This window comes from Argiope bruennichi, chromosome 9, assembly GCF_947563725.1.
Source record: "Argiope bruennichi chromosome 9, qqArgBrue1.1, whole genome shotgun sequence".
In the NCBI taxonomy this organism is placed as follows: Eukaryota; Metazoa; Arthropoda; class Arachnida; order Araneae; family Araneidae; genus Argiope; species Argiope bruennichi.
Window position 1 is genome coordinate 49,906,413 of NC_079159.1, and position 14,406 is coordinate 49,920,818.

The 14,406-nt window shown below is 25.2% G+C and overlaps 1 protein-coding gene across 1 annotated transcript in view; it reads right to left on the reverse strand.

Moving 5' to 3' along the window:
• Positions 1-3,534: 3,534 nt before the first annotated feature.
• Positions 3,535-14,406, reverse strand: part of LOC129984021 (uncharacterized) — a 32,289-nt gene continuing 21,417 nt past the window's right edge. Inside the window, exons 17-21 of the mRNA XM_056093774.1 lie at positions 13,593-13,762; positions 11,774-12,040; positions 10,900-10,991; positions 9,743-9,910; positions 3,535-6,959 (exon numbers count right to left, since the gene is read on the reverse strand). Of these exons, the coding sequence (XP_055949749.1) occupies positions 6,810-6,959; positions 9,743-9,910; positions 10,900-10,991; positions 11,774-12,040; positions 13,593-13,762 (847 nt within the window). The 3' untranslated portion in view covers positions 3,535-6,809. The remainder of the gene's footprint in view (positions 6,960-9,742; positions 9,911-10,899; positions 10,992-11,773; positions 12,041-13,592; positions 13,763-14,406) is intronic.

The following is a 14,406-nucleotide window of genomic DNA, read 5'->3' on the forward strand; positions in this document are numbered from 1 at the left end:
CGTGCAAGGGGGTCTGTTGCACGTTAAATCCGTCATGACCAAACGTCCTCCCGCTGGTGTGGTGTGGAGAGGGGGGTGCCAGTTCAGGTGTCGTCCTCGTCATCTGACCGCGGTTCAAAATTACGAGGTCCGTCCCAAAATAGCCCTAGTGTTGCTTCAAACGGGACGTTAATATAACCAAACCAAACCTGCGTTTATCTCTACTAATAATGAACATGAATGTGTGAGTGTTAGCGCTTTATAAACCAGGTAGTTAAAGTTACCAAATCTGAAACGAATATATTTTGCAATGTCGAAATGTGCATCTTGGTACGATTTTCTTTAGAATTTTAATTAGACTTGAACAAAAAATCAATCGGAATTTCAAATTATTCTAACAGTAATTTCAGAAAATATTGCAAAATGCAAAAAATCATCATTTATTAATCTTAAAATTCAAATATATATATATATATATATCTTTTCAATTATACTAATTTTTATCATAAATTTTTTTCTATTTTTAATAAATTAAAAATATATATATTTTAAGCATATTTTACAATAATATATTTTATTACTGAAGTGAAACTCAAATCTTTTTCATTATTGCTACTAATATTTTATCCTGGCTTTTTTCTATTGTTGATGGTCAAATTATGAAGATTCGATTTATTTTTTCATTTTGAATAGTAGATTTCAGTATAAGGAATACTTTTAATAAAATCTTATTACATTTTGTTGCTTTTACAATTCAGATTTAATTTTAGAACCAAGCAATTTCGAAAGATTTTTAAATAGAGCCCATTTTTAAACATTGTTGCCCTTTTCTATGATGCAATTGGATGTACTCAGAAAATAGAGGAATACATAATACCTAATACAGCACGAGTTATATTTCTATTAAAATTTGATGTTTAAAAATATTTTTTCTGAAGCATCTCTTAAAACCGAGTTCCACAAATTATTTCATTAAAATTTTTAGTAGCTACTAATCATGACAAATAAATGATTGCCAAATGTAATTAGATATGAAATAGCAAATCTCCAACCATTCGTCTTCAACATTCTGAAGAATTTCCATGAATCTGAAATGCAATGAATATAATTATGTTTGTCAAACTATCCATGGATCGTTTATTCAAAATCGCAACAATTAAAATAATTTGGTATTTTGGCTTTATAGCAAAATTGTTAATTTATATCAAATTTGGGGGGAAATCCGGCAAGAAAAATTTAGTCTATTTATCAGTTTACATAAAAGTAAAAGCAGCATTTCAAAAAAAAAAAAAAAAAAAAGAAAAAAGAAAGAAAGAAAAATTTACAAAATTTCATTTCTAGAGTTACATATTTCTTCCCAATTATAAAATTAGTCCACCACTGGGCTGACTGTTCTTCACTTTACATATAACCCTACAAATAAAAAAAATCAAGCAAATCTGGTATAAAATGCAAATAATGGCAAATTCTTTTTCATCTATAGAAAATGGAATATTTTTGAAAAAGAATGTTCAGCTTTAAACTTTTGCAGAAATCTGTTAACTATCATGAAATTCTTTATTAACATACAATGTGGTTTAAAAATAATGTTGAAAAATGTATTCAAGGATATGAGCCAGAATAATAGACATTTAATTCAAATGCACAGTATTTATTGATAAATGCTTTGAAAAAATCATGTAAAAATAGGATCTTATATATTTCATGAGTAATAAACTAATTTTAATTCGTTTCACTTATTATCAAACAGAATTCGCATACATTGCTATTGTTCAGTAATTACTGTTTGCCATTATTAACATCCAACTTTAATTAGTTCAAATAACAGATGTGCTGCTTTCAGGGCCTGATTCTATGAATGATACAACACAATCAAATTGTATAACATACAGAATTCCTGAATCTCACTAAAAATGTTGATTTAACATTTTGATCCAAGATTAACCATTGCACCTAAAACCAAGAACTTCCCATTTTTAACCAACACATTTTTTCTTCTTTGATCAAATTTTGTTACTTTTGTACACCTTACTCTGTAGATGAAGAATGGTATATATATCTGCTGTTTATTAAGATGTAATTTATCATTTATTATCAAGATATATTATCTTTATATATTCACACATATTTGCTTATATTTAAAGATATTTGTTTGCTTATTTTGACTTTAATAATTACTTTTTCTGAATTTTTTTATCTTTCCTTCTGTTTCTTTAAAACTGGGTGTCCCAAAAGTTGAAAAGCATTCATACAAGTAGGATAATTCACCAAAGAAACTAAATAATATGAAGTTTCCTCAAATAATTAATTTTCTTTTGTGCAATATACATTGATTTTACTCTCTTCCATATCTTTGTTTCTATATTTCATATCCATTGTGCTCTAGCAGATCATAAACCAAACCTGATATAATGTTACAGTTCCTCGTTGAACACAGGATAAATCTAGCTAAATTAAAATATTTTTTTAAAAAACTATTTTTAGTATCAAATCTAAACTTATTTATTAATATACATATGCATATTAATAAATAAGTTCAAATCTAAACTTATTTATTAATATACATATGTATAAATACGTTATTTAAAAAAAAAAAAAAAAGAAAGGAAAGAAAAAATGAGGGGAAAAAACTTGTTTCCCATTGTGTCAATGTATGCAGATAATTTTTACCTTTCAACAATCAATGTTTATTATCACTACCAGTAAAAAAATAAACTAATAATAATTAGAAAACATATCTAAAGTAACATCTTTAAAATATTTAAAGGAATGTACTATATGTTATTTTAAGTCATAAAACTGCTTATGAATCATGCATATGTTTCGAAAAAAAATTAAGCCATTAAAAAAACAAAAATAAGGCATAATTATCTATCATAAATCAATTACTAAGCAAAAATGCTTCCAAATATCTTATTACACTGAATTATGACAACTGTATTATAATAGATTATGCCCATCTAGATGAGTTTTTATCCTTATACAACATCTCATATCTAATTGCCATGGATTAACTACTGTAATTACAAACTATAATAAAAATTATAATTTGTAACACACTTTAGATTATGAAAGATATTATATTCATTAGTTAAAATAACATTAGAAGTTTTTTTATTTATAATGGCATCTTCTCAATCCATAAGGTACACAGACACTCAGATGAAAACTAATCACTAAACTTGAATTGAAACAAATAATGCTCTAACAGAGAAAAAAGGGAGAGATACAATGCTGGACAGAAAATTTAAAAAAAATAATAAAAGGAAATATTAGCAATAACCTTTGTTTTGGTCAATGAAGCAAGAATGAATCAGGATTGCACATCGATAAAAATATTAAAAACATTTTCAATTGAGTATTAACTGTCCAGTGCTACAAACAGTGGTGGACTATTATTTATTATTAATTTTTTCATAAAAGAAATTACCTGTGCAAGTGTTTATAAACAACAAAAAAAAGTTGCAGATGGAATGAAGTGAAAGTTCAAATGAATTAACAAATATTAAATGTGCATCAATGCCTTTTAAAGTTATAAAGATTACAAAACACATCTTCACTAAAACTGTGATTTTATTTAATACTGTGGGCCTTTAAAAATATGACGATTGTACAAATTTTAGTACATATATATTATATACATAACACTTTATACAAAATAACTTTGTCAGTTTAAGAAAAAGTAAAGCAAGAATAATAAGTTAAAGTGGGACCAGCCCACACAATATGTTTTCACAAAATATTATATCTGCTATTAGAAAGAGAAATGCATATTTAGTAAAAAAAATTAAAATACAATATTAGACATCATATTAATGTTGTAAAAAACTTTATAAAAATAGCAATAAACTTAACAATGGAAAGAGAGCTGTTTCTGAAGATTATATATAAAAATAGGTACAAGTTTTTCAAAGTATCAAATATTGGGTTAGCTTTACAAAAATACAGATATAAATTTTACATCATTCTGATTATTGAAGTTCATTCACTTTATCATATAAGAGATCACTTTCTTAAGTTAAAAATACTGTCAATACAAATGCAAACTACCTAATATGAAAAATCATGTTTTTCTATTTCACACTGTAGAAAGCTTTTTTTTTTCACCCCCCCAAAAAAATTATGGAGCAATATTTTGAATCTGAAATCCCTTTACAAACAAAGGAGGGATCAAGTGAAGTCTATCAAAAATGTACAATTTGGTATGATTATCTAAAATTAAGCATAGAATAATTTTCACACATTTGAATTGTATTGATGATATAATAGTTTGAATACAAACATGCAATAATATAAAAATATATATCAAGGTGAATGTAATAAAGATTCAAAAATCCATTTTATAATAAATATATGTTGCTACCATTTTTATGTAATGCAATTAAATAATTGCTTTCAATTATTTCCTATCATATATTTCCTATCATATAAAAGTACTTAGATGAAATATTAGAAAACCATCTTATATTCAAATTTTAATCAAGTATTATGAACTTAGTTTTGATACTTCTACTTCGAAAAAAGAAGAGAAGGGGGGGGGGGAGAGAGAAAGCAATAAATTTTATTTTAAAAATCAAAAATTAAAATTTACTGATTTTTTTGTTTCACATAAAATTTCTTTTCCATTTTCACTAACATGTCATTTCTACACCGGTTTTTTCTTCAATAGAAATTAACAAATTTTAAGCAATTGTTTAAATAAAATCCAGAACTAAACTACAAAAATAATAAACTATAGAATATACTGTATTTTTTTAATTCAGAAATGAAATATAAGGACGCAAACATGATGGATGTTTGTAATATTATTCTTTTTCATAGCAAAAACAAGTAATCAAACATTTATCTTTTTAAATAACTCCCATATTATTCATCCTTTAATTTATAAAATAGTTATTCTATTTGTGAAGTCAGTACAGCCATATATTATAAAAATATCTATCACCAAAAAAATACAATTGTTCCACTAGATATGAAATAGCTGCTTCCAATAGAAATCGAAAATATTTTACAGATTACATATAAATGATGCAACAATTAAAAAGCAGGTGCTTTTTTTTTTTTTTTTTTGTAAGTTGTTCATTTATTTTCCTTCCTTGAAAAAGGCAGAATATTAAGATTGTCCATTTTTATTGCATGCTGATTTCAACTTTTATACGAAGACAAAAGGTATATTTTATTCTAAGAATTTTCTCATTTTGTAATTTTTTTTAATACTATGCAATATTTTATGGTGATATTTTTATTATAATATATTAAAACTGTTCAATAAACAGAATTCTCAAAGTGCAAGTTAAAAAATAATTAAAGAAAAACAAAGAATTAACTTTTCTAGAAAAAAATTCAGGTGTTTAAATTAAACTTTGATCATGGAACTTTTGAAAAATATTATGCAAGTGAAGAACTTTAAAAAAGAAAGAATAACTTTAAAAAAATTATTTTTTTAATTCAATGATCAAGATAATTAAAAAATTATATAAGAGAAATTGGAGCAAACTGTACTTTTTATTATTTGCACATCTATTGCATTTGCATTTAAATAAAAATAAAAAAATTTTAATTTTAAAAAGTTTTTGAGAAAAATCATAGGTATTTTTAAAATATCTTTTTTAAAAAACTACAGAATCAAAATTACTGCAAAAACAAAAATGGATCAAAATTTAATATATTTATCAGAAATTTCACACTTAAAAATACAGTAAAAAAATCACTGGTCAAAGCTGCTGTGAATGGACAGCATAGGCCAATGCAGCCAAAATGATGAATGAAAAAAAAAATGAATATGAATAGCTATTTCATACAAGATAACCTCAGTGTATATACCATGTATTAGTGACTTAGTATATACAAAAATGGCATAAAAATCAAGAAATCAAACATGAATAAAAAAGCAAACCACAAAGAAAACTATAACTGAAACATTTAAAACACACATATACTTATATTCTTTAATTCTAATGCATTTTATTTTAGAATAAGCAATTTTTTAATTTCCCAATATAAATAACTGCACATTCACAAATAAGAAAATCAGTATTACATTTTGTTCTTTGAATTTAAAATGACTTTATATGAAACATTGCAAACAAATAAAAACACCTTTTTTATGAACAGAGATCATTTATTATTATTAATCTTGCAATTTTTGCCTTTTAAAACAAAATGAAGAAAAAGGCTGCAAAATTGCTTTCATAATAATAATAAAATCTAAATCTATAACCTCATTTCAATCTTGCAAAAAATCTCATAAAAAATATTTTTAACAAGCTTTTTTAATATCACAAAAACTACTCATTTTGTAATAATATACAAAATTAGATAAATTCAAAGAAGTCTAAAAATAATTGTATAATTGTATCTTTTTAAAAAAAATAGCTGAAAAATCACAGGAAAGAAAAGTTGATTACAAGTGATTTTTTTTAAAAAAAGAAAAATGCAAGCATTAGTTGCATGGATTTATAATACATCTTGTTAAAATACTTACAAGCTTTTGGAAAAAAAATCTAAAAGTAGACTACTTAACAAGTAAGACACTTACATGAAATATAGCTCAGAAAATAGTTATATTATTATCACAAAAGTGTGTGGAATGTTTTGATCACTTAGTAAAAAAACATTGTGGTCTCTTTTTCAAAAAAAACAATATCATATATAGAGTTTTAAAAAAATTTCATGATCATTTTACCCACATAAAACTAATTTGCAGAATTATAGCAATTTGAATCTACAAGTGCATCTAAGGAAATAGAATTAAGTATATATTCCATCAACTATATTTACATAATTCATGATATACTTTAAAGTGTAAAATTTATAATACAAAGATAACATTATTTTTTGCCAGATAATTTCTTCCATAGCTTTTCTTTCGCTTTTTGTTCTTTATCAATGCTTTTTTGCAATTTTTCAAGATAAATTCGCATTTCTTTTACTTTTTTCTTAATTGTACTTCTTTCTGCACTGCTTAATACACCCAGGGCCTAAATGGAGAAAAGTTATTATATCTATTTAAAAAAATCAAATTCATACATAAACTACAAATTTCAATCAACAGAATATTATGAATTAATTATCAAAAAGGAAAATACTGAAAAGCAAACAAAAAAAATATTTGAAACTGATGTTTTACACATTTATACATTCAATCCAACATTAAATGGCTGTATGTACTTTTTGTTTAACAACTTATGCAACCATATAGTTGTACTAAAATTTATGAAGCACTAAAAAAGATCAGAGGATTAGAAGCTATGTGCAAAATAAAATCATGAAATTCATAGGAAATCACTTCAATCTGACATCTCAGGCTCTCTGAGACATTTAAATGACTGATGATAGTTGGTATTAAATCAAATCTAGTGTTAGTTACAAAATTATATTTTATATATTATTGCACATTCCAGCCATACAGTATTGTGTATTAGTATATATTCCAGCCATATAGTATTGCATATTAGTGTATATTCCAGCTAATAGTAGAATATGCATTGACTATTCCCATAGAAACTAAGATTACTAATTGGGACATAAGCAACACAATCAGATCACATTTGGAGACGTGAGAATCAGCTTATTTATTAGGCATCTTCAAATTCATGTATTTGAGATGGCCACGAGAGGGAAATAAAATTTTAGAAAAAAGGCCTACATGGTTCTGGCATTGCAATTAAAAATTTTGCAATATTCATTTAATTTATATAAAATAAACTTTACTGACAAAAAAAATCCCTAATTGCACAAAAATATAAACTAATAATCAGAAGAAAACATGAAATAATTTTTAATATTTTGATTTTTTATGAAAATAAACAATATTTTGAAATAGAGACAGCTATAAGCAAAATATATATTTGTAGGAAAGACAAACTTTCTTAAATAATAATAAAAGCTATAAGTGCTATCTCAATTTGTACTTTCACAAGACATGAAGTAGAGCTATCACATTGTGGTAGCTAAAGTGCTTTGGACAAGTCCACTTTGACAGCTAAAAGTGTATATTAAGAGAGGCATTTTTTTTTCTTTTTTCAATTTTAGTATACCTTCCAATTAAATAAAAATTGAGCAAACTTCCAAGAAAGGGGAATGTTTTATTCTAAAAAAAAAACTATTGGAATTAAAAAAAAAAAAAAAGTTTAATTCTGCAGTTTGGGTTGACTGGTGCAATCATTTATTTGGATCGAATCTCAAGGAATGGAAACCAATCTAATAAACTAATGCATAAATGAATTTTTAAATCAAATTATGACAGTAGCAAATGTATTTCCAAATAATGTTTGCCCAAATTTGAACTTGCATTAAGCTCATTACTACATAGGAGGGAAGTTATTCTTATATTATACTAATTGGAAATAAACCATTTCACTGGCCATCAAAGAAATAAGAGTTAAAATTTCATTGGCCGTGGAAGAAATTAAGAGTTAAATTTAGTCTGTCAATACCACTGCATTATTTCAATTACGCAACACAGAATAAACTTATCGTGAAATTTATAGCACTTGTTCAGATTGCTAAGAAAGGATTTTACAGTTTCAAAATAGGAATCAATGGATTGAAATTAGCTTTATCTTTTGGTTAAAAAATTATTAAATATTCTTTACTTTGATATTTTTTATTACAAATAATATCATTTTATTGTTGTAATTTTAAATAATAAATAATGGTATATATTTTAATAATAATTAATGAAAGACTATCTAATAATTAATGAAAGACTTTTTTCAGCAACTTACAGGTTTAAAATTTAATTTTTGGAGTTTTTGCAGCTGACAAAGAATGAACTTGCATTAAGCTTATTACTACATAGAAGGAAGCACTAATATGAAATTGGGCTTAATTACTTAATGAAAGAAAGCTTCCTTAATACAATCAAAATGTAGAAACATAATCTTTCTTTTACATGTTTTACTAAAATAAACTCTATATGTAATCAGTCATATTTTCAGATCATTATATATCTGTATCAAAAATATATTCAAATCTGAGTAAGCTTAAATGAATGTTTTCCTTTTTAATTCAATATAATCAAATTATTACAAAGAAACTAACAAATATACAACGAATTATATCAGAAGAAACCATGAATTAGGATTCTGATTTATTAGTTAAAAATACAATTTTTAATGCAAATAAATGATGTCAACATAAAACCATGAAAAAGAGTTTAAAGTAATTTTATAAGATATTATTGGTTTTGTACATCAAAATGCCAACCTTCATGATTTGTATGATAGTTTGGAAATAAATCTATCATATAAAAATCATAATTTATATGATAATATTACATAAGTTTTATAACTACATAGTAACCAATGACAAAGCTCATCATCATACAATAAAATTAAGGAAATTTGGGTTACCACATGTGTAATGGTACAACCATCTACAACAAAAATAAATTCAAATTTCCCTATAAAAAAATCAAGTTGGAAATATTTCACACCCCATGAGCCATGAATTCAAGATGCACAACATATGACTAAACACTATTGATCCTTAACTTTGCTTCAATGCTGCTTCAAAATCAACAACCCAGCATTAAAAAATTTACTTTTTGTTAACATAATTCAAGGTGGATCCTGAATGACACTAAAAGAATGATTCACTAAGTCAAGCCTTAAAAATGAAAAAATCATGATAATTGCATAATATTTAATATTAATGCAACTGCAGAATTGTTTTTTTTTAAACTTTTGCTAACAAATAATAATAAAGATATTTACAGTATTGCAATAAAATGTTATAAAATGAGTTAATTAAGTCTTACTTTCAAACGTGAACTGTCAATCTGTAAAAGAATCTGCCCAGTTACATCAGAGTCAAGAAACTGTGGAACATGATGATCGAAGCCTAGTGATTGTAGCCAAAGGGCTACTTGCTCAGCTGACCACTGATGAGCAGGCTCTGATAACAGGGCTGAGGGCTGTTTTTCTTCCTTTAAAAAATACACAAAAATCTTATTACTGCCTAATAATTTATTTTAATAATTCCTTGCTTCATCTTCATCTTTTCCAAAATGCAATATATCTAGAAATCTTTTAACATCCAATTCAAAAATCAAACTGAATGTTAATGTAATGAAGTTTTAAAGTTTAGAAATATAGAAATAGAAGGTTAATATCATGACATCAGCAAAAATTAATATAAGTTAACAAATAAGATAAAAAAACAGTTTTTAAAAAACATTATTTAAAAAAAGGTGGAAATTACCAAGAAAACACATCTTAGATTAATTCATAATTGCATGTTTCACAACAAAAAAAAAAGAAAAGTGAAAGGCCAAGGCAAGTTTTACAAAAAAACCATTTCATTTGCTTAAATTAAACCTTTAATAACATTTGAAAACTGACTTTTAACAATAACAATCAGAATGTATCATCCTTGAAAATGAATTCATATCTTTCATGCAAAAATTTTATGAACAAGACAAGGCACGAGGTGGAAAATTGAGTTAAGGATGAAATTTAATATAATGGTAATATAGATATTAAACCTTTAGGACATTCATTCATTAAAATATTAAAGCACAACCTCTAGCCAATTTCGAAAAAATAGCCCTCAAACTTTCAGCATAGCTTACATACTAGTAATATGAAACTGTTACCAAGCATCCAAGCAAAAGGCATTGGCTAAGCATTCACAAGACCCGAGTTCAATCCAGAGCTAGTATTTTTTACTTTCTTTATGTTTTCTCCTTAAATTATTTCAAATTAAATTAACAACTTTTAACAACAAATATATTTTCATTAATGTGTTTATCATTTTTTTATGCAAAAATAAATATTTATTCTCTTAATTCTTAGATTATAATTCAATTTTTAGAAGAAAAATAATTATAAATATGAATGTGTTTTTTTTTTCTTTTTAATATTCAAAATAGAACTAACTACTACAATGCCCAGCTATATTTCAATAACAACTTACTTGAGAAGGTGATGGAAGATTCTCAGAAACATAACTAGATCCAGCAGTTTCAGATGAAGCACTTTCATTTGATAGGAGTGATGCACAACTTTCTAGAAATAATAATAATAAAATAATGAAATGATATTATCAAATATAATATTTCAGCTTGCCATTTGATAGTTTCCTATTTTGCATAAAATATGCACAGTAAAAATTGTGTACATTAATTTTGTACATTTCGAATATGTATATAATATAAGATATATATTTCTATTTAATAGTCAATGAAGTAGAGAAAAGGATGATAAATAAAAAAAATAGGTAAAACATTTCCAATAAAATGACATATAGACTTATTTATCACCATTATACACAATTTTACACAATGCCTGTTTTTATTGTTTTCATTGTGTGATGGTATCTAAATTTTAGCAGGCATCGATGATCAGGCTTCACAAACCTCAAGAATATTTTTTTTTAATAAAATACAAAGAAAATTATCCTTAAGCTATGATAAACATTAGTTGTATGAAAGTTCAATATAACACACGAAATTTTGAATTACTGTAATTCAACAACTGTAATTCACATTACTATAATTCAATAACTGTAATTCAAAAACTGAAAAAAAAAATTCTATAATAATATTTCTATAATAAATGTAGACCAATTAGAACAAGGGAGAACTCCACATACACACACAAAGGTATGGGTAAATAATGCTTATTCTTTGCATTTTTAATTAAGTCTTAAACTGATAGCTGATAAATAAAGATAACTATATTTAAGATAACTATTTAAAAACTTCTGGTAAAATGTAGAAGTCTTAATAAATTGGTGGGAAAGAAATGAACAATGTTTTTATTGGTAAATTACAACAAAGTTGCTTTACCTGCATGATTTGTAGACATTGAATGGTCAGAATATGAGATATCAGAATTTGCCTGTGATTTGACTGAAGCATTTTGTTGACTAGAGCATGAATGCAATGAAGACTGTGAACGTGATGTTTCTTTGTTGAAAGTTTCCAGCCTTGTAAAACTCTCAACAGTTGTGTGGGAAACTTCATAAGATATCTGTTTTGTTACTTGAGTGCTTTCAAGTTGCAAATCATTTCCCACTTCGCTACTATCCTCTGAAGTTATACTGCTGCTGTTTACTGAAAAGAATCCACATAAAAAAATTTGTTAGAAAGTCATATTTTTGTACAGTAGAAAAAAAAAGGGGGAAATAGTTGATTTGAATACAGAACAGTTGTGATGAAATGTAGACCATGAACAATGAAAGAAATAAAAATATTTATATAATAATTCACACTTTAGATATTTTGATTAAGATATACAGTTATCAACGAAAAATGCTGTACTATGTACTCATTAAAAATATCAATAATCTTTTAGAAATATCTCTGCATAACCACATGAATCAATAAAGATCCAAACAATTACAAAGACAATATTTTCTTTAAATTACAGGAATATAATAAATTAAAATAATCTTTAGTAAAAAAAAAAAAAAAAAAAAAATGATTAAAAATTTTAAATCAACAACATATTTAAATGCATACAAAACATATATATGGTTTAGCACAATCACAACATCCTTCATATCATCATATCATAGGGTTTGAAGAAGAGAAACGGCCAATCTTGCAGTTGCCATATGCTTATTGATTAAATTCATTGAATTCTTTGTTAAAGAAACATCTGAGAGTCATTTTTCTGATAGGGTGAAGTTTACATTATTTTTCCCTAAGCTAAATCAGTATGAATAAACTGGTAAATCTCATTTGAAACCTGTTGTAAATAAACTATTATTGCCTGTGATTGAATAATGAAAGCAACGTGGATATAAAAAAAACTGATTTGAGAACTAATACAAATTTTAAATTTTTAACTTGTATGAAAATTCACCAAAAATGAATCAATGTAATGGTGTGGTTCAGTTAAAAATTTCACTTTTCTGTGAAATTTTGAAAAATTATTAACATTTGTGAATAAGACTAAGCAATAAACATTCATGAATCTGACGAGGACAAATATGTTGAAAGAAATTACACAATGAATGACAAAATGAATCAAGCATTTGATATTTTTTTTAATCAGTGTGCATTATTGTTTAACAAACTTTAAAAACCCTTTCAAATATGAAAAATAAATACATTTGTAAAGGAATAATTGCTAATAAGCAACAATTAAGTTCTTAATTGTTTTTAAAATTAATCATAGATACTCTGAAATAGATGATATGTGTTTTTTTCCTTGAAGTAATATAAATAGATTTGATCTTACTCAATTTGATTATTCTTATCAATAAATTAATCTATTAAAATTCTTTTTTAATTCTTGTTTTTGAAATTAATTATAGATACCCTAAAAGAAAATGGTGAATGTTTGTTTGTTTGTGTGTGTGTGTATGTTTGTTTTCTCTTTTGATGCAATATAAATAGATTTGATTATACTCAATTTGGTAATTGTTATCAATAAGTTAATGCTATTAAAATTCTTAAGTCTAGAAGTGACCACATTAAATGACTGTTATTGTATGCCAATACTATTTACAAGCTTACTTTCATGCAATATTTATTTATATATGTTATTATGTTAGTAAACTATTTATTATCTTTTGTAAAACTAATAAAAATTCTACTTAGATTAGTATTTTAAAAGTCAAAGAAAAAAAAGAAAGAAAGAAAACATTCATGTTTTTACTTCGAGCTTGACGAGCAGCAACGGCCACTTTCATTTCTTCTAGTAGCGTTAATGGTGGAGACTGGTAGGAAGTTTCATCTTCATTTTTATTCCAATCTTGATACTGTTGAGCCACATCAAAGGAGTTATCTTTGTGACTTGAAATACTCTTTTCTTCCATTTGAATTCTTCTAAACAATGAAAAGTTGAATTTTTTTTTTTAAACATATCAGTGTCATAAAAAGATCTAAAAGAATAAACAAGTTTCTATCCGCAGAATATGTTTTCAAAATTTAAATTATCACCACTTTTAAATGATAAGCAATTAAAAATGTGTCATTTATTAGAAAGTAATGATTAAATAAAAGAATATTATGCGAGCATATGTGAATCTTCTCTACAGAAAATAAATTCCAAAAACAAAAAAGAAAATCAATACACATAAAATTATTTCACTTCCACTTTTAAATAAAAGTGTTGAAAATTTCTCTTAAAACTCAAAATAAATTCTAAATATTTAAATATTTCTTTAATTGATGTTTAAAGATTTTTTTTTTAAGAATTATGAGCTAATTGTAAAGTATCAGTAGAGAAACTGATTGTATTATTTATTTTTACAGTTTTTAAAGATTACTTGTTAAACCATCTAATAATAGAAATAGCAGTTCATACATAATTTGATAAGATTTTACGATTCTTGACAAATTCCTTACAAATATTTTATTTTAAATTAAGAGGTGCCTCAGTAGAACAATCTATTAAAAAGCCTCAAGATGTTGTGCAAAGTGAATGGAATATAACTCCAAACAATTGAAAATAAATGTTGCAAAATTTT